Source organism: Sorghum bicolor, chromosome 4 (genome assembly GCF_000003195.3).
Source record: "Sorghum bicolor cultivar BTx623 chromosome 4, Sorghum_bicolor_NCBIv3, whole genome shotgun sequence".
Classification (NCBI taxonomy): domain Eukaryota; kingdom Viridiplantae; phylum Streptophyta; class Magnoliopsida; order Poales; family Poaceae; genus Sorghum; species Sorghum bicolor.
This window is the reverse complement of record NC_012873.2, coordinates 2,332,642-2,352,389: the sequence shown is the minus strand read 5'-3', so window position 1 is coordinate 2,352,389 and position 19,748 is coordinate 2,332,642. Positions and strand designations below refer to the sequence as shown.

The 19,748-nt window shown below is 46.1% G+C and overlaps 2 protein-coding genes across 3 annotated transcripts; both read right to left on the bottom strand.

The window, feature by feature from the left end:
• Positions 2,204–10,595, bottom strand: LOC8057509 (beta-glucosidase BoGH3B). 2 transcript variants are annotated; one of them, XM_021458639.1, is made up of 8 exons: positions 10,348–10,595; positions 9,929–10,250; positions 8,177–8,381; positions 6,906–6,996; positions 5,683–6,072; positions 5,464–5,568; positions 3,714–4,501; positions 2,204–2,311 (listed from the first exon to the last, which is right to left on the bottom strand). In XM_021458639.1, exons 2-8 carry the CDS (start codon positions 10,227–10,229, stop codon positions 2,266–2,268), a joined length of 1,926 nt encoding a protein of 641 aa, XP_021314314.1. In that variant the 5' UTR covers positions 10,230–10,250; positions 10,348–10,595; the 3' UTR covers positions 2,204–2,265. The 2 variants fall into 2 exon arrangements, with proteins under 2 accessions (XP_021314314.1, XP_021314315.1); XM_021458640.1 differs by lacking the exon at positions 2,204–2,311 and having other exon boundaries at positions 3,417–4,501; positions 10,348–10,594.
• LOC8069923 (beta-glucosidase BoGH3B) lies at positions 11,985–18,099 on the bottom strand. The gene is made up of 6 exons (XM_002451431.2): positions 18,006–18,099; positions 17,285–17,815; positions 15,354–15,444; positions 14,843–15,232; positions 13,141–13,245; positions 11,985–13,053 (listed from the first exon to the last, which is right to left on the bottom strand). The coding sequence occupies exons 2-6, from the start codon at positions 17,797–17,799 to the stop codon at positions 12,166–12,168; spliced, it is 1,989 nt and encodes a 662-aa protein (XP_002451476.1). The 5' UTR covers positions 17,800–17,815; positions 18,006–18,099; the 3' UTR covers positions 11,985–12,165.

The window sequence follows — 19,748 nt, the reverse complement described above, 5'->3', positions numbered from 1 at the left end:
TTGACCCGGGTCGTGAAGGGGTTCGACGGACCCCAAACATTGGATTAGTCGAAGTTCGACGGGATTCCGTGTATTCAGGAACAGATGTCTACATTGTGGCTCAACAGGCCGTGCAAGTTTATTACTTGCCATATGCTTGCCAAACCAAAACGTGTCTTCAGGGTTGGGATATTGTGCATAAGGTAGCGCCACACGGTAAACTACCTGTGCCAATCGATGAGGATTACAACTTGATCGACCCAAACACATATGATGGAGAGTTCTTTCAAGAAGAAGGGCTACCAGGGAGATTTGTGATAGAGTTACCTGACGCGCTTGAAATGGATGTAGACAACGAAATACCTACGGACGAGGACGAAGCTGGAGATGAGGTCACAAATGAGGGAGACTTACAAATGCTTGAGCGATTACTCTTAGGGAACGATGATGAAGACAACAATCCTCCTACGGATAGTTTTGATTATTTGGACAATGTTGATAGTGACGGCGAGAGTTATGATCCAAATAATACCATGTAATACTATGTTCTTCGTATATTTGCACAATGTTTATAGTTTTAATTTTTTACATTCTGTAATGATTTTACTAATGATTTCACTGATGAGTTGCGATTTTGTTTAATTGCAGGTGATCAAAAGAAGATGGTGAGCAGCCGTGCCACGCGTCAGAGGGAGGTGTCCTCCCTTTACAGGGGTGGCGAGGAGGACAGGACCGGCACGGGGAGCAGCAGGAGGACTGCTAGGAGGCCCCGCGTGCCCAAGGGCAAGGGCAAGGGGCGGCGGCCGTGGGCGTCGACTACGGACTCTGAGCGTGAGTTGGAGGAGGAGGTCCCACACAGGGAGTTGGTGGACGAGGAGGTGCCGCCGAGGACCGACGAGGCCGAGGATGGGGACCAGGGCGAGGACGACGAGAGGCTGGTGGGCGTGGACGGGGACGGGGACGAGGACCTGGACGGGGACGGGGCTGGGTCCGCCACTTCCACTGTGTACTTGCGAGGTCCCGCGAGCCTCCCGCCGGTTCCCCACCAGCAGCACAAGGGAGTGCTTTGCCCCGATGGGCAAACGTAAGTAACTCTTCATATTTTGTCCCGATGTTATCACCAATTTTAAATTTGAAAGATTTTGTCCATACTAATATTTTATCTTGCTTGTGCAGGAACTGGATAGTTATGTCGGGTGGTCAGACACGCTCCCCCAACGGCGTCCTAGGTCTTCTTGTCAGGAAGTATTTCCCTGGCATTGTCACTTACAAAGGCAAGAGGGAGCCGGCCTACACTGCTGCCCACTACTTACAAGGCGAAGACAACGAGTACGGCAACGCGTTGGAGCACGTGTTTCACGACTTTTGGGTAAGCCGTCGTCGCTCAAACTTGTGCCTATTCCGAGCATGTGACTAAGGATGCATCACATTTGTATGCAGACTTTCTTCAGACCAATGGCGGGATTTGAGGAGCGGGCGGAAGAAGTGTTGAAGAAGTCCGCCAGAAAGCGAATCGTCGACATGCATCACGAGGCGAAACACCAGTGCGTGATCAACTACTACGGGTCCAAGTTGGGGCAAAAGGTCTCCATACAAGACGCTAGAGAGATGGAGCTGACCCGAGAACAGTACCTTGAGGTAGACAGTGACAAAAGTTTGTTACTTCTGAGCTTTTCATTATGTTTCATGTAACCTTGAGGTAGACAGTAACCTTGTTATATGCCATGTAGGTGCCCGCCACGTGGTGCATGAACGATAAACCGTGCTGGGAGATGATCGTGGACAGGTGGTTCACAGAGGAGTATAAGGAAAAGCACAGGCTTCTACGGCAACGACGTCTGGCGATGGGAGGTCCAGCACACCATCAAGGCAGCCGCAACCTCACCGTCTACAAAGAAAGATGGGTACGCGCAGCCTTTTATACATTGTCATGCTATATTGTGCCACAAACTAATCATCTCTTTTTCCTTGCAGATGGCGGCACACCCAGGGCAGGAGTGCAATGACTTTGGGGCATTCTGCATGGCCCACAAGGGCAAGTACTCCTCCAACGTCACCTACAGCCTCAACGACCCGCCCACGGCCTACAGCAACCCGAACGTGTACAAGAAGGTCCACGACTACACGGCGGCGGCACAGAAGGTCCATGGGCCAGACTTCGATCCGTTCACTCAGCCCATTGATCCAGAAGTCGTGATGGCGGTGGGAGGAGGCAAGAAGCACGGACGGTTGTGGATCGCCGACAGCTGCATCGACAGCTCCGGGCTCTCTCTCTCCAAGATTCGTTCAGAGAGCGCGACCAGTGGCCTCACTATCCGCACCCGGCCGAGCCCTGCACAGACACGTGTTGATGAACTCCAGGTTATTCCATTTCTCAGGAAATTTTCTTTATTACATTTCCCGGAGGAGTTACTAAAACATGGGATTCAAATTTTGTAGGCCCGACTAGAGGAGTCAGAGCGACAACGGCAGGCGGATGCGGCTGCGTTTCGGGCCCAACAGGAAACCCAGGCGAAGCAGCTAGCGGAGCTCATGAACTTTCTCCAAACCTCGGCCCCCAACCTGCCAGCATCGCTGCTAGCGGCTTTCGCTCCACCTCAACCTACCCCTGTGAGTATACTCTTGCATTCAATTGAGCTTTGCTTGTGGATTTGTAACCCGTCTTAACACATAGAACGCGCCACCTAAACCTATTCCTTTGTGCAGCCGGCTTCGGCGGGATCGAACCCAATGCCGCCACTTTCACCGGATGTGCAGCAGCAGCAGCCGGGCATGGAGCAGCCGGGCATGGAGCAGCAGCAGCAGCCGCCTCACCTTTGATGATCTAGTCGTGTGGTACTTTTTCATGGCCGTATGTTGCAACTAGACTTGTGGAACTTCTAGTACTTGTGATATATATTTGTGATGGATTGTTCGACCTTTTGGAGTGTTGGAATCTTGTGATGGATAGTTGGACAATGGATTTTATATATATTTGTGAGAAATGTGTCATATGAGTGCAATTCTGTGATGTATGTGATGCTTTGGACCATATATGTGCTGTTTTGGATCATATATGTGATATATGTGTATTGGATCATGTATTAGAATGAAGAAACAGAAATTAAAAAAAAAGAAATGGTCAGTATACCGAGAGCCACGCTCGGTGTATCTGGGGAATGGTCATTTCACCGAGCACCACCCTCGGTATACCTGGGAACATTTTACCTCGTTCCCCAGATACACCGAGGGGCAAAAGGCTCTCGGTGCAACGACCATAGGTCTACCGAGGGCTGAGTACCAAAACCCTCGGTACAATATATGTACCGAGGGTTCCATCTCGCTCTCGGTGTCTTTTAATTTAATAGTTTTCAGGCCAGCGTGCTAATATCTACCGGGGGGGAACAAAGCCCTCGGTACAATGTTGTACCGAGGGTTCTCTCTCTCTCTCGGTGAAATTTATTTAAATAGGTTTCAGATTTTAAAAACCCCGACAGCTGGGACCCATTTATAAACATCTACCGGGGGGCAACTACGCCCTCGGTAGAACATTAGCACCGAGGGTTTACTTCTCTGCTCTCGGTGTAAGTGGAGTCGACGGCAACGCTAACGAAGGGAAAGAAGGTAACGCCGTCATCTGCTAGTTTTGTACCGAGGGGCAGATTTGCCCTCGGTGGACTATTGTACCGAGGGGCTGGTATCCAGCTCTCGGTGGACTTAGTTCATCGACTAAATTTTTACCGAGCAAAACTCACCGAGCGATACGCTCGGTAGACGGTGTACCGAGCGGCTTTGTTAATCCACCGAGCGTTTGTGGCGCTCGGTGGATGTCGGCTGTGCAGTAGTGCACCAGCGCGTCGATGATATCCATGAACGGCTCCACCACCAGCGGCCGCCCGGAGACGAGCACCACGACGCACCTGATGCTGCCGCACACGTTCCGGATGACGTCCGGCCCGGGCGCAGGGATGGTCAGGTTCAGGTTGTCGCCCAGCGTCTCGGCGTAGGGGGGCTCGCCGACGACGACGACGGCGTAGTCGAACCGTGCCTTGTTCTGCTGGACGAAGCCCGCGTCGGGGTTCTCGGAGTAGACGACGTCCGTGCCGGGGGCGACGGCGCGCCTGATGCCGTCGAGGATGGTGGTGCCTGCGGTGAGGTTGTTCCCCGTGAGGCCCTGCCAGGTGATGGTCCAGCCGCCGCACTGGCTACCGAGATCGTCAGCGTGGCTGCCGGCGACCAGGACTCTGCCGCCGTAGGAGAGCTTCTTGGGCAGCGGCAGCAGCGGCTTTGCGCCAGGCTTGCCGTTCTTGAGGAGGACGAGGGACTTGCGCACGGCCTCGCGCGCCAGGTCGCGGTGCTCCTGCTTGCCGAGCTCGCCGACGAGGCTGGTGTCCGCGTAGGGGTTGTCGAAGAGACCCATGGTGAACTTGACGCGGAGGATGCGGCGGACAGCGTCGTCGATGCGGCTCATCGGGATGGTGCCGTTCTGCACCAGCAGTGTGAGGTCGTCGATGAACTCCGTGTACGTATACGGGATCATCACCTGTCACACGTGTGTATATATATGTAAGAATTGTGCAGAATATATATATATATATATATATATATATATATATGCATATGCATTCACGGTGGACTGTAAGAGTACTTGCGTGTACACTGGCTTTATATATATAGCATAGAATTCTTTACATGCCATTGACATAAATCTAAATCCCTTATTTGCTTAGCACCTCAAAATTCAAAAACATGATTCTCATATATGCCATTTGTGTTTACATGTAATCCCTTCTATGCCGAGGTAACTATATGTTTAATCATATAAATATCTTGATATGTCATCACTATTACTCCTACTAATTATCCCTAAATCATAGGGGTGATCAACAATGAACAAAGGGACTGCTCGTTGAGGAAAGAGATGGTAGAGATAGATCTCTGATTGTGGAACAGGTGGTGTGGGTTGCTGGGTTGTTTTCGAGTGTGTGTGGGTGATGTGGGTCATGTGGTTGTTGGCTTCTAGCTCGATCAGTGCACTGGTTTGTTGTGCTCATGCTATGACTTGCTATGAGTGTGGAAATAGCTGTGGAAGGTAAGCCCGCTGGACATTCCTCATATTCATTACCTAGGTACCAAGTGAGTAGATCATTCCAAAGTTTCATGGTTGATCATCCTTATAAAAATTGCATCATGTGCTCAGTTGGTTGTGGAAATTACCTTACACAGCTAATTAATCCATTTTTATCAACGGAAATTAATTCGTCAAATGATTACTCCTCACAATAATCTGGTGGGCATAAAAGGGACCAAACTAAATTTGTGTTCAACCAGGATGAGCAAATTGGTGTTTTTTATGTTTATTAGCCAAAATTATTGGAACATGAACAATAATGGTGTGAAAGAGATTAAATTTTATGGATACTGGCATTGAAAGAATTTGAGTTTATAGGTGCCACATAAGAGATACATGTTTTAGCTAATGGCATATAGAAAAAAAAATCCTACCATGTCGATGCCGGCTAGGATCCCCAGCTTGACAGATAAAACATAGTCCGCATGTTGAGGGGTCGTCAGCCTATCGATCCCTTCGTAGTCAGAAATAACAAAACCCTAGAATGTAGATGAAAGCAATAATTAATTTTTAGAAAGATATATGTAATTAAGTACTATACATGGGGTGAGTAGTAATAAACATAAACATATCCTAAATTGACAATGTCAAACCCTGAACCGAAGTTTTGTCTTGAGGAAGTCAGTGACAAAAGGCTTGTTGGCATGCATCTTGACGCCGTTAAGGCTGGAGAAGGAGACCATGACAGTGGAAACCCCCCGGATGACGGCATTATAGTACGGCGGCATGTGGATGCTGAGCAACTCGTGGAAAGTGGCCACTGTGTTGTTCTCGTTGATGCCATCAGTTGTTCCGCCATCGCCGACGTAGTGCTTCGCGCATGCGGCGACATTGTGCTGCCCGGCGACGAAAGGTGCTCCAAGGCGACCGTTTGCCGGGATCTCTCCTTGGAAACCGGATATGATGGATGTCATCTGCTGGACGAGATTGTGGTCTTCGCTGAAGCTCTCGTAACATCGGCCCCACGTCGGGTCTCTACACACCTGGATACAAAATTATCGGTGATCGATGACTTATAGTATATATAAGTGATCGATGATTATAGGAGTAAGTATTTAGTTGGCTGTAAGCCAACTATAATACTGAGGTAGAGGAGAGAGAAAAGGAGAGAGAGAGAGTAAAATAGCGGGCGGTAACGACCTTACAGTCGGCTTACACACAAGAACTAAGAAAGTTTATAAAAGAGAGACAAGTGGACCATGTATTAATATTGATGAGCTAACCACTATATGAATGAATTGTAAGAAGGTTATAAAGAAACCTGCCAACAGCCGTACGGCGGCATGTGGATGCTGCATCAAAATTAGTGGTCATGCCGTGTGTGGCCCTAAAATGTTATATGACCCATGTCCCAGCTCTATTAGATGGCATTAGATTTTGGGACCTGTACTAATTGGAATGATGAGTTTAATTCTCCTAATTTGTATAGGAGCTAAACATATTTGTATCAAATTTTCACAAGTAATATAATCTTGCCTGCAAACAAGCTTCTAGCTTAAACCAAAATGTAATTGTTGTAAGTAAAATCTAAGCCATTTTAGTTCTTTCTATCCTTTAATTGTAAAAAGTTTATAGAAAATGCATTAAATCTACCATGCCTAGTAACGCAAGGTCAAGACACAAACTATCATAGAAGTTTGTGCATTTTTTTATGAACTCTACCTTGTTCGCTTGAGTTTATCTGCCGAATGTATCAGCTATTCAGCAGTGTTTTTCTTTCAAATATAATCTTGCCTCTCCTAACAAGCTCCTAGATTAAACCAGAAGTTACAAGAAATATATATATGTTAAGGATGGAGGCTTATTAGTTAATTACCGCAATACATGGTGCGAAGACGTAAGGGATTCCGGTGGCTCTAACCTCGAGCGCAACCGCTGCTCCAATCTTCTGCACTAGCTCTGGATCCCTGTTGGATCAAAGGAATAATTCACAGTACTGCTAAAGTGTAGTTACTGATATGATTAAAATAGTTATAAAATTTGTTAGTAGAATCTAAATTTGGTTTCCGGAAACTTTAGTTTATTGAAGACTGCTTCACTTCAGTTGTGTTAGAAGAGAGAAAACGAGTGATGTAAATGATTTTGTGCATAGCATGCTGCATAGAGGATGCATGCTGTGACAATCATGTCATGCCTCTAACCATCATTAATTAGTTGTTGGTAATGATGGATATTAACCTCTAATTGATTATTCCCAACAAGTTGCATGTTGATATCATATATATATATATATGAAAGTTTAATTTACCCTTGAAAAAAAAATTGAGCGCTTGATCGATCCTGCTTACATTAATTCCCAGAGGTACATAGCTGTTCTTTTAAATCATGCTGTTTTAGGCCATTCTTAATGGAGGTTTCATGACCCAGTTTCCAATACATCAATACTCCCTCCGTCCCTGAAAGAATCAATTTCTAGAGTTGTTCTAAGTCAAACTTTTTAAACTTTGACCAAATTTCTAGAAAAAAATGCTAAGATTTATAGTATCAAATTAGTATTATTAGATTCATCATAAAATATATTTTCATATAATGTGTATTTTATATTATAGATGTTGTTACTCTTTTCTATAAAGTTAGTCAAACTTTAAAAAGTTTGACTGGCACGGATCCTAGGAATTGATTCTTTCAGGGACGGAGGGAGTATTTTGGAAACAGTGCACAAGAGTTTCATGGGGATGAAACTCTTTCTACTCCCAAGAAACTCTTATCATCTTTCTCTTTATTAATATAGTGCCAAATCAGCATATTTAATGTGTATGAAACTCTAATGAAACACCTATTGAGACTGACCTTAGCAAGAACAGCAAGAGAGTCACGCAAGTTTGTGATCAGTTCAGCGTGTAGAGTCATACATACAAAATAACACCGTGTTGATCAACTTGATTGGCAATCTCGATGCATGCATTTATTAGTTAATGTACTCCAAATTATATAGTATATTCTCCGATCCAAGTGGCATCTGCTAATACAAAATTCTGATTTCAAAATTGTACTATACTTTATCTATATATGCTTGTTAATTTGTGCCTCGGTTGTTCAAGTTTTTTGTATAGAAAACAGTGATGAGGAAAGGAAGTAGTTACGCACCTAGTGCAACCAAGGCCGATGTTGTGGGGGAAGATGGTGGCCCCGTAGACGTTGTTGTGCCCATGGACGGCGTCGATGCCGTAGAGCATGGGGATCCCGAGGCGCGAGGACATGGCACCCCGTTGGATCTCGTTGACCATCTTCACCCACTCAGCCGCTGCCGCGTTGGGAGCCGGGACGCTGCCACCACCGCTCAGCACGCTCCCTGCAGTGCAGCACCACAAGATCGATCAATTAATCTCTTTTGTAATGCATGGCCACATGCATGCATGCATTTTTTTTTTCCTTGAGAGATACTAGGTCATCTCGATGTTCTCGACAGTCAACAACACTAGATAAGTAGGATTAGTTCAAGATCGATACAATGCTTTGTATTAGCGTTGCAGCATGACAGTGAGCAATATTATACTGAACTTTAAAAATGTTCTCGAGCTCGAATACTGGACAACTTACTCTCTTAGTACCTTTCAAAACATGATAAATTAACCCCTGTAAAACAGTTCGAGTGGTTTTCTCGGTGGTGATTTTGGCTAACGTGGTATGCTGGCCCGCATGCCTTTAGTTTTCTTTGTCATAACAATTTTATTGAAAATTTGTGCTCCTAAAAATCACCACAAATGAAAAAAATCAACTAAAAAGTTTTAGATCTCTACATGCACAAAAAAAATCTGGTACAGAGCATGTCTTCGTCCGAGGCTGTTTAAAAAAAATAAAAAATATATAATTTTAATAATCAAAGAATAGAAAATGAATATTTTAGCATCCAAACAATCTAAAATAAAAGGTTTTCAACCCCAAAGTTGTAGTTGCATTTATAACTTTGGTATAGACTATGTCAACATCTTAGGTTGTTTGAAAAAATTATAAATTTAAATTTAAAAACCTAATAACTCAAAACCAATATCTAAAGATCTAAAATAGAAAAGATGTATATATCGCATTGAGCTCTACAATTTTGATATAAATTTTATGTTATGATATAAAAGAAAGAGAGAGATCACCTGACATATGGATCCCACCACTATGTTGTCAATAAAATCGCCCCGGAAACTAGTTTAACATGTTTTTTGGGGTGGGGGGTACTTTATCCAGTTTTGAAAGTTGAGGAGATAATTTATTCAGTATTTTAGTTTTTTTTTAAAAAAATCAGCGACAAGTTTAAGGCGTAAATTCGAACATAAGATTAGACAAAAAAAAATGTCGGGACGCTGCCACACCACCGCTCAGCCTGCTCCCTGCGGCAGAATAAGATACCATCTTTGGTTGTAATTGCCAACATGTTTTTTTTCTTTAGAGGTAAGGGCACTCCTAATATAGAAACTATCGTAGTTTCTATAAATATTAATTATGGTGTCACTTAAGCATTTTGCTGATGTGGCAAGGTAATTATTGAAGAGAGAGCAAAAATCATAGAAATTGAGTCTAACTTAGAAACCATGTCTACGCGAGATCCAAAACATGAAGTGATATAATTGATTGAGAATGGAGAGAGAATAAATGTGATTGGATAACAAATTATTGTATAGAAACTATCCATTGGGATTATAGTTTCTATACATAGTGTCTGTAGAAATTAATAGGTATAGAAATTACATGTAGGTCATCTCGATGTTGTCAATGGTCAACACTGAAAAGATTGATTAGTTCAAGATTATCCAAAGTTTTAGTCCCTTGCAGCATGACATAGTAGACAGTGAGCAATACTGAAACAATAAACAGTTAAAGACAACACAAAGCTTTTTGTATATATACCTATGAAGTAGTTCTTCATAACGTCGGCCGTGGCATTCACCCGCTCAATCTGTGACATCTGGCCAATCTTCTCGGCGAGGGTCATCCGTCGCAGCAGGTCGTCGATCCTCGTGTTCAGCGCTTGCTTCGGGTCCTTGTACTTGGCGTCGCCGAGCTGATGCTCCGCCTCTCCTCCACCAGCGCCCGCCATTGCCGCCGCCGCCGCAGCCGTTGCAGTGGCACAATAAGCGCAGTACCAAAAGATCACCAACGGCGCCGCTACGCCAGACCAGCTGCGGCTGCGACGACTCATCTTCTGCATCCCGATCGCTGGCGTCAATCACTACAGTTGTATCACACAACTAATAATCACATATAGGGAAGAAGCAAAGAGACATGCATGATGCTTATTACCACTTGCAGTAGTATGGTGTCTTTACCGCTGGAGCTTGAGCTGCTGTATCATCAGTCACAACTCACAAGCTTCTCTGCCACCATACTAGAGCTACTGTCTCAAGAGTGGAGTAATCTTGGCGATGGTATCTCTGCTGTGTACATATTTATGGGCTAGATTGGTGACCTAGTGGTTGTATAAAAATCTGACAACTTCACTAAACACGTCAGTTTGAAGTTAAAATTTTCACAGGAAGGAAAACAAAATTAAAGAATAGTAAATAAATTTTGCTGTTTGGAGCTAGTGCCTTTGCCATGATTGAGCTGTTATATACACGATAGCATGCATAATGCTTCTCTGCGTACCGTGAGGCCAAACCCGCTTACATCAGGTAGTTTGTTTTAGATATAGACTACTCTTACCAACATTAGTCTTTTCTGCACACTTTGTCTTTACTCATGTACACCCGGAAAGAACTTTCCGGACGGTCATCCATCACTAATTTTTTCTACGCTAAGCACGCTTAACTTTAGAGTTCTTTGGAGATGAGCTTCCGGAAAAAAAAGTTGTAACTTATTGGTATGAGTATCCTATTAAGCTCTGGACAGAGATATTACATCCTCACCCTCAACATCCTCTCTTGGCCACGTCCGTGTGTCCAGTGTCAGTGCATATGCCATGCTGTGTGACCACTCTGGGTCCACACCAGCCATGCGCATCATGCATGTGCAACTGCGACACACACGTCCGTGAAACCGCGAGAGTCGACTCTGATACCCTTACATCTCTGCCCAGGGCTTACTAGGATACTCATACCAATAAGTTATAACTTTTTTTTCTGAAAGCCCATCAACTCTAAAGTTAAACGTGCTTGTCCTGAAGAAATTTAGAGATGGATGACCGTTTGGGAAATTCTTTCCGGGTGCACATGAGTGTCTTTCCGGGTGCACATGAGTGAGGACAAAGTATATAGAAAAGACTGATATCGGTCTATATAAATAGTGCATTGATTTGTTAGTTTGATGGCGATCAGTGGTGTTTGGTTTTGCGGAGTGACGTTGCTTTCTGAGTTCAGTGGCTTGTTTGCTGAAGGAGTAGTGGTGTGGCTCGATGGTGTGGTTTTGTTCTGCACCACCTCGTGTTGATGTCTCAATCCAACTGGATGATATATTGTGTTTGTTGTTTTTAGTTGTTAGTTTTAGCTTGACCTTTTGTGGTCTCATCACTCTATTATATTTCAGTTGTATTTACCTAGTCTCGGTTCATCTTCTTTTAATAGAATTGGCAGCTCTCCTGCTGTTTCAGTTTTTGAAAAATAAGCAAGAGAATCGGGCACAAGAATACAATCGTGTCAAGGAGGAGACACCATTGCATTATTCTTGAGCTTATTATTATCTACTGCAATACTACTCACATTGATCAAGTAAAGTCTGAGTATAGGGTTGTTTGGTTATCCTGAGATGGAGCGAGAAACCATTTCCAACTGATCAATTGCTGTAGAAATTAGTCAATCATTCCAGCTCAGGAATAATTGTTCTAGCGAATGGTTTCTAGACAACCAAACAAACCCTATATATGGCAAAATAAAATACAAATGACACTTCGGAACCTGAGACGTACTCTCTATATATTTCACTGTGAAGTCTAAGAATTTAGTTCAAATTAATTTGAACCATGCCAACTTTGTAAAACTTTCAACGATCCGCGAGATTATTACCCTTTAGGTAGTGTTTGGATGTTGTTGGATTAATCTCAATCTATATATATATGCTGAGTCGTTGATGTGGAATTTAGTTCAAATTCTACTCTAATTTACCTCAACACATATAAAATGATATTAATGCGAATACATCCAAACAATGCCTTAATATGTGGACGGCTGTGTCTCGAGGCCGAACCCAAACGGGAACAATGGGTCATAGTGCGCATCGCCGACATTCATGGGCAGCTGATCCACCGACCGGAACCACGTCCTCGACAGCTTCCCGGTGAACCCGTAGTCGCCGAACAGAACGTCGCTGACGCCCTGCCCCTCCGTCCCCGGCAGCCACGCCGCTACCAGCGCGTCCATGGCGTCGATGAACGGCTCCACCACCAGCGGCCGGCCGGAGACGAGCACCACGACGCACCTGATGCTGCCGCACACGTTCCGGATGACGTCCGGCCCGGGCGCAGGGATGGTCAGGTTCAGGTTGTCGCCGTGTGTCTCGGCGTAGGGAGGCTCGCCGACGACGACGATGGCATAGTCGAACCGCGCCTTGTTCTGCTGGACGAAGCCCGCGTCGGGGTTCTCGGAGTAGACGACGTCCGTGCCGGGGACGACGGCGCGCTTGATGCCGTCGAGGATGGTGGTCCCGGCGGTGAGGTTGTTCCCCGTCTGGCCCTGCCAGGTGATGGTCCAGCCGCCGCACTGGCTGCCGAGGTCGTCGCCGTGGCTGCCGGCGACCAGGACGCTGCGGCCGTAGGAGGGCTTCTTGGGAAGTGGCAGCAGTGGCTTGGCGCCGGGCTTGCCGTTCTTGAGGAGGACAAGGGACTTGCGCACGGCCTCGCGCGCCAGGTCGCGGTGCTCCTGCTTGCCGAGCTCGCCGACGAGGCTGGTGTCGGCGTAGGGGTTGTCGAAGAGGCCCATGGTGAACTTGACGCGCAGGATGCGGCGGACGGCGTCGTCGATACGGCTCAACGGGATGGTGCCGTTCTGCACCAGCAACGTGAGGTCGTCGATGAACTCTGTGTACCTGTATGGAATCATGACCTGGAACACTCGAAACACTCGTCAAGTGATGCATATGATGGTTAAACACCAGGCTACATTGCATATACAAATGCCGTCAGTCCTTACCATGTCAATGCCAGCAAGGATACCCAGCTTGATGGACAAAAGGTAGTCGGCATGTTCTGGGCTTGTGATCCTATCAAGCCCTAGCCAATCCGAGAGCACAAAACCCTGAAATATACATGTGTGGAAAAAATGGCTTATTGCAACTTTGACATCACCCAGGCTATGCACGCACACAATGTTTTAAGTTACGGGCTAAGATATTTAGTGGCACTCTCCTTCAAAAAGCTATGGCAAAATATAGCTGAAGCTATTTATTTTATTTAACAATCGTATAGAGAAATCATGAAATTTTTTAATTAATTATAAACATTTAACCAAGCAAGCTAATGGTGTTTAGATAAGCTAAAGCATCACTAACGGCATTTTTTTGAACTAATCACTAACGGGAATAGTGGAGCAATTGTAATATCTAGTGGAGTTCTTCTCACTACTAAAAAAACTTAACCGCGACCTTTTCGAAACCCTCTCGGAGACGGGCACAATTTTGAACCGTTCCGGTTAATACCTAGAATTAACCGAGGTAGTTTTTTTAATTAACCAGGCGATTAAAAAAACCGTCTCCTAAAATCTATTAACCGAGACGGGCAATGTAATATAACCGCCTCGGCTAATACCTATTAACCGAGACGGGCATTTTAATGTAACCGTCACGGTAAATCATTAATCGATGTGATTATTTTATAAGGCCCGCCTCCTATAATCTGGCCTAGCCCGCTAACATTTCCAAGCCCATACGAGCCCACTACTACTCTAGCATATAAAAACAAACACAAACCCTAAAATCACTCCACTCTCTCACTCACACCCGCAACCATCGGTCTCTCTCCCTCTCCCTCTGCACCAAAGCGCTCCTCCTCTCTCTCTCCCATCGACGTCCCCTCCCCTCTCTCCCACTGACGCCTCCTCGCCTCTCCTCTCTCTCGTGCCTCTCTCCTGGTGGATCTGGAGGAGCCCGTGGCCCGGCGGAGCTGTAGCCCTGAACCGCGGTGATTTGGCGGCCCGACGACGCGGCGGTCTAGCAGCAGGTGGCGTGGGCTCAGCCAAGGCCCTCCGCCATCGAGCTCCTCCACTGGCCGTGCTCGCCCACCAGCCGAGACCTTCCACCTCCCAAGCTTCTCCACAAGTAGTCGCACCCGCCCTTTCGACGCCGCCTCCAACTTCGACGGCGGCACCCTCCTTCCAGATCCGGCATGGCGCGTCGCAGAGAGCACAAATCCGGTGGTCAAGGGGCTAGATCCGTGCGGGGGCGACGCAGACACCTCCTCTTCGTCTTCTGGCGTGGCGACGTGGGCAAGGAGAGCCCGAAACTAGGTGCGGGCTAGGGCAGCAGCGGCATGGGCGAGTTACACCGGCGCTCCTCCCCTTACCCTCTCTTGCTCACAGATCCGGTGGTCGAAGGCTGGACAATCCGGTGAGCTATGGTGGCGGCAGCCCGTGGATGGGCTTAGTGGGCCTGTGGATGGTCTTGCTGGGCTTGTCCATGGGTTTTGGTTTTTTTATTCGATTAACCAAGATGGGTAGGCAACCGCCTCGGAAAAGTCTCATTTACCATGACCTTTGGTCCGAGGCTGTTGGCCTGCTCACCTCGGCTAACCATTTCTGCCCGCCTCGGTTAAAAATATTGTAGTAGTGTCTGTTTAGGTATAGTAAATAACACTGATAGAATCATTTCCTCTTTGAAAAAAAAGTAGCACCTACGTACCCTGAAGCGGAGCCTAGTCTTGAGGAAGTCGGTGATGAGGAAGCGGTTGGCGTGCATCTTGACACCGTTCCAGCTGGAGTAGGAGACCATGATGGTGGAGACACCTCGAATGGCAGCAGTATAGTAGGGCCTCATGTGGATGCCGAGGAGGTCATGGAAGGTGGCCACCGTGTTGTTCTCATTGATTCCCCTTGTGGTGCCGCCGTCACCGACGTAGTGCTTCGCACACGCCGCCACATTGCGCTGCCCGGCGACGTAGGGCGTGCCGAGGCGGCCAGTCGCCGGGATCTCGCCCTGGAAGCCGGAGACAATGGAGGTCATGTTCTGCACTAGCTCTGGGTGCTCGCTGAAGCTCTCGTAGCACCGGCCCCACCGAGGGTCTCTGCACACCTACACACAAAAAAAAAATTAAGTTAAATGATCAAGATCTAGTTAATTATACACCTTTACTCTATATTATTTTAGCAATTTAGCGTGATGAGATATTTGATTGCACTATACATATGCATACCGCCAGGCATGGAGCGAAGATGAAAGGGATTCCGGTGGCCCTGACCTCCAATGCAACTGCTGCTCCGATCTTCCTTGCGAGCTCTGGGTCTCTGAATCAGTAAATACGTTTTGATGTGGACACAATAGTCACTAAACACCACCATTATTTTGTTTACTTTTTTTTTGTGACCCATTAGAGTTCTTTGATGATGATAAAACCATTGTGCTCCAATTTGAACTTGGCGTTGTGTCGGGGAGACGTAATCCAAGAGCACTCTCTAACTTCACACTGTATTTAGGGCTAATTAAACCGCATAGTTTAGTGCTACCTAGCTTGATAGGCTATATGTGTACGTGCAAGGAGAGAGAGAGAGAGAGCGAGAGAAGTGGTGTACTTGACGACCACCTGTGTGCCGCCTCCTCCGGCGGTCTCGCGCTCTTCCCGGTGGTCTTAATCGCGCCCACACCCTCCACCGAATCTTGTGGAGCACCGGTCCATTCACTCCACCTAGTTTGAATGAGACTATGTTTTGTCTTGTATGACACACTTTATTTGCTTTTTAAAATTTTTAATTTAAAATTTAAATTGATGGCACATAAAAATAAGAACCCTGATTCAGAGACTCCTGGTGAAGAAACTCTTAGTTTGTGGTTTGCTTATCTTGTCTCTTAATTAATCCATCTCAATAAAAGCATGATGTGTGACAATTGATGCTGCAAGCTTAGAGCACTTCCAATGTAGAAAGCATCATAGTTTCTATACACACTAATTGTAGTGCCACCTAAGCATTTTGCTGATGTGGCAAGGTAGTTATTAAAGAGAGAACAAAAATCATAGAAACCGATGGGTTCAAGTTAGAAACCATGTCTACATGAGATCTAAGACATGGAAATGATATGGTTGGTTGAGAATAGAGAGAGAATGAATGTGATTCGATAAAAAAAATATTCTGTAGAAACTATTCATTGGGGACCATAGTTTTTATATATATAGTGTCTATAAAAATTAATAGATATAAAAACTACATATAATTTCTAACATTGGGTTTGCCCTTGTATCACCTTATTATCCTTGCTGTAAATCTAGGATAGCGTAAAAAACTCCTTGGACACGGCCACACGGGAATCTTTACGAGGTAGCAGTGCAACCACTCTCTATCTAAACTGTCAGTACTTAGCTAGGACAAGTAGTCAACATAGAAATATTAAAGTTTTTGATCGATGGAGGATCGAGCCAATGCAAGCAGAACGATAATAACCTCTGTCGATAGATGCCAAAGCATGGCATGCATGTGGGCTCTTAATTCAGATCTTGGATGTATATGGTCTTGTTTAGTTCTAAAATATTTTATAAATTTTTTTAGATTTCTTATCACATCAAGTTTTGCGCCACATATGTAGAGCATTAAATATATATATAAAAAATAACTAATTATATATAGTTTGTCTGTAATTTGCGAGATAAATCTTTGCCTAATTAAGGGCTTGTTTGGCACAGCTCAACTTCACTAGTGAAGCTGGTTTTTTAGAAAATAGTTTTATGAGTGACTTTATAGATGAAGCTGAGCTGTTTTGAAAAAAGTGTTTGGCAAAATAGCTTCACCAACTGCTTCATGCATAGTTGAGAGAGAGAAATGAGGGAGAAGCTGCAATAAACTACTTTTTTCCAGCTTCATCCAACTTATGTCTTAGTGAGAGGAGGAAAAAAACAGCTTCACCCATGAAGCTGTTTTGGAAATAAGTGTTTGGCAAAAAAAACAGCTCACAACAGCTCATGAAGCTGTTGTGAGCTGTGCCAAACAGGCCCTAATTCATAATTGAACAATATTTATCAAATACAAATAAAATGCTACAGTGTCCATTTTATCAAAAATTTTGAAACTAAAAAAGGCCAAAGACCACTTAGCTTGGATGGGGTCAACAATGTTGACAGATCAGTATAGTAATTACCTGGTGCATCCGAGGCCGACGTTGTGCGGGAAGACGGTGGCCTTGTAGACGTAGCCGTGGCCGTGGACGGCGTCGATGCCGAACATGACTGGGATCCCGAGGCGCGTCGACGACACCGCCGCGCGCTGTATCTCCTCGACCATCTCCACCCACGCCTCCGGCGGAGCGCCGGCCGCCGGCACGCGGCCTCCGCCCCTGAGCACGCTCCCTATGAAGTACTTGCTGATGACGCCAGCGGTGGCATTCTCCCTGTCGATCTGCGACATCTGCCCGATCTTCTCCGCCAGCGTCATCCGCCGCAGCAGGTCGTCGACCCGCGCGTTCAGCGGCTGCCTCGGGTCCCTGTACTTGGCGCCGACCTCTTGCTGTTGCCGCTCCCCAACGTCTCCGACGATGTCCGTCGCCGACGGCATTGTCGCTGCCGCTGCCCGGGCAAGAGCAATAATGCAGCAACAACACAGCTGGAGTATGAGCAAGGCAGCAGCGTCGACCACCACCCTTCTACGGACCCCCATGGCGAGGGGTGTACGTCTTGAGCTCCAAAACAACAACAGAAGGCATATATCGTCAAGAGTGAATGGATGAAGGTTGATCATGGTTATATATATGTTGTACTGCGCAATACAAATCTAATAAATTACAGTTATGTGCGTTGACAGTTACTAGTATAAATTTGACAAGATTTATTTGCAAGAAGCGAAGAACGAAGGAGAGCGCTTACGGACTGGACACTGTAGTGTTGTGGCTCTAGAGTGTACTGTAGTGTGTGGACTGGACTATAATGTGCATGTATGGAGTTCCTGCAGGTTGCTTCCTCTTGGTTTGTATTTGTGGGCATGCTGAGTGACCAAAGTATATATCCAAACAAAAACACTTTGGCGAGCTTTGACTGGCGACCACGTTGTTCAGTACTAGAAACAAAAACAGGGAGAGGGCGGATCTGTCAGGTAGTTTTAGGCAGGTGATATATTATATGCAAAGTTGCAAACTACTCACTTGGTGCAAGAGTTGGGGTTACAAAATTCCAAGCCTAGGTAGTCCATGAGTGATATACCAACCTTTCTAATTATATATTATGTCTTGTGTAGGGAATTGAAGGAGAGGAGTGAGGGGGCAGGGAGCAGGGAGCAGGATCTAGGGGTTGGGGTGCTTATACTCAGTACATGTCACTCTGAACATTACAATCAGAAACTACCACATCGGGGTGGGGATCTAGGGTTCAGATCATCGATCACATCAGAGGTTTCATTGAGCACATGCAATGCTTAGCAGAGGGAGATGGAGGTGGGACGAGCTAATCACCTGGTGCTGCAGTGGAGGATAGTGGCAGTGAGAGTGTAGGGTCTCGGAGGTGCTCAGAAATGGTGGTGGTGGCGCTTTGGGGACGACGATGAGGCGCATGCACGGGGGTTTTGGCGGCGACGAGGGCGTCATTCCTTGAGGGGCAGCGGCGATGGTCCTCGAGCATAGAGATGTTCTGATCACTACCGGAAAACCGGAGGTCGCCGTGTGCCCGTAGCTTTGCCGTGTGCAATACGTCGAGCACACGGCAAAGAGCTGATTTGTCGTGTGCCACCCAGCCCAGCACACGGCAAACATTTAGCACTCGGCGTTTACGTCCTTCGCCGTGTGCTGAACAGAAGAGCACACGGTGAAGTCAATACATTTGCCGTGCGCCGAGGAAAAACACACGGCGAAAATAAAACACACGGTGAATGCACTCTTTGCCGTGTGCCAGCACGGGGCTGACGGCAAAATTCTGACGCCATCGGCCACCGTTGGCTGCCGTCAACTCTTTGCCGTGTGCCAACTGGAAGCACACGGCAAACCCTGGATCTTTGCCGTGTGCTAGTCTGAGGCACACGGCAAAGACGGTCTTCGCCGTGTGCCCTTTAAATAGCTCACGGCGAACTATAAATTTTTTTCCTTATTTATTAGTTAGGGTCTTCGCCGTGTGCCCTCAAAATCACTTGGTACCGAGGTGATGGCACTTAGGGGCAAGAGGCGCTGGGGTGGTAGCGATGAGGGAAGCATTCCTCGGGGGGCAAAGGTTATTGTGTGGTGACTGGGCAGTGCAGTATGATGAAATGGTGACACAGGAAAATGAAATTTTGGAAGGGACACACTTATTGGTTATACATAGGGAAAAGATTTCACAATCAGGTCAACACACCTGGTAGTGATGGTCTCATATCGCTGTTAGGTTGATACCACACCATTACCAGAAAATGGAGATTCCATGAGGGGAATATTTTTTCATGGAAATTTAAAACACACTCTCATGAAAATAATCTTTTCATGAGGGTGGCGTAAATCCCGTCAAGAAAACTCATTTTCATGAGAGTGCTCTACACAATGTCATGAAATCAGCTGTTTTCGTGAGAGTATTTAAGTATATCTCATGAAAATAACTATCTCGCCACAAAATTATCTATTTTCATGAGTCACTCCCACCACCACAAAA

Bases quoted from the DNA above. Each gene is read 5' to 3' on its own strand.
- LOC8069923 (XM_002451431.2), bottom strand. From the start codon at position 17,799: ATGGGGGTCCGTAGAAGGGTGGTGGTCGACGCTGCTGCCTTGCTCATA. The intron at 15,233-15,353 runs GTATGCATATGT...TTTTGTGTGTAG, and splicing joins TCTTCGCTCCATGCCTGGCG to GTGTGCAGAGACCCTCGGTG. The intron at 13,246-14,842 runs GTACGTAGGTGC...TGTATATTTCAG, and splicing joins AGACTAGGCTCCGCTTCAGG to GGTTTTGTGCTCTCGGATTG.
- LOC8057509 (XM_021458639.1), bottom strand. From the start codon at position 10,229: ATGCAGAAGATGAGTCGTCGCAGCCGCAGCTGGTCTGGCGTAGCGGCG. The intron at 6,073-6,905 runs GTAATTAACTAA...TTTTGTATCCAG, and splicing joins TCTTCGCACCATGTATTGCG to GTGTGTAGAGACCCGACGTG. The intron at 5,569-5,682 runs GTTTGACATTGT...TCTACATTCTAG, and splicing joins AGACAAAACTTCGGTTCAGG to GGTTTTGTTATTTCTGACTA.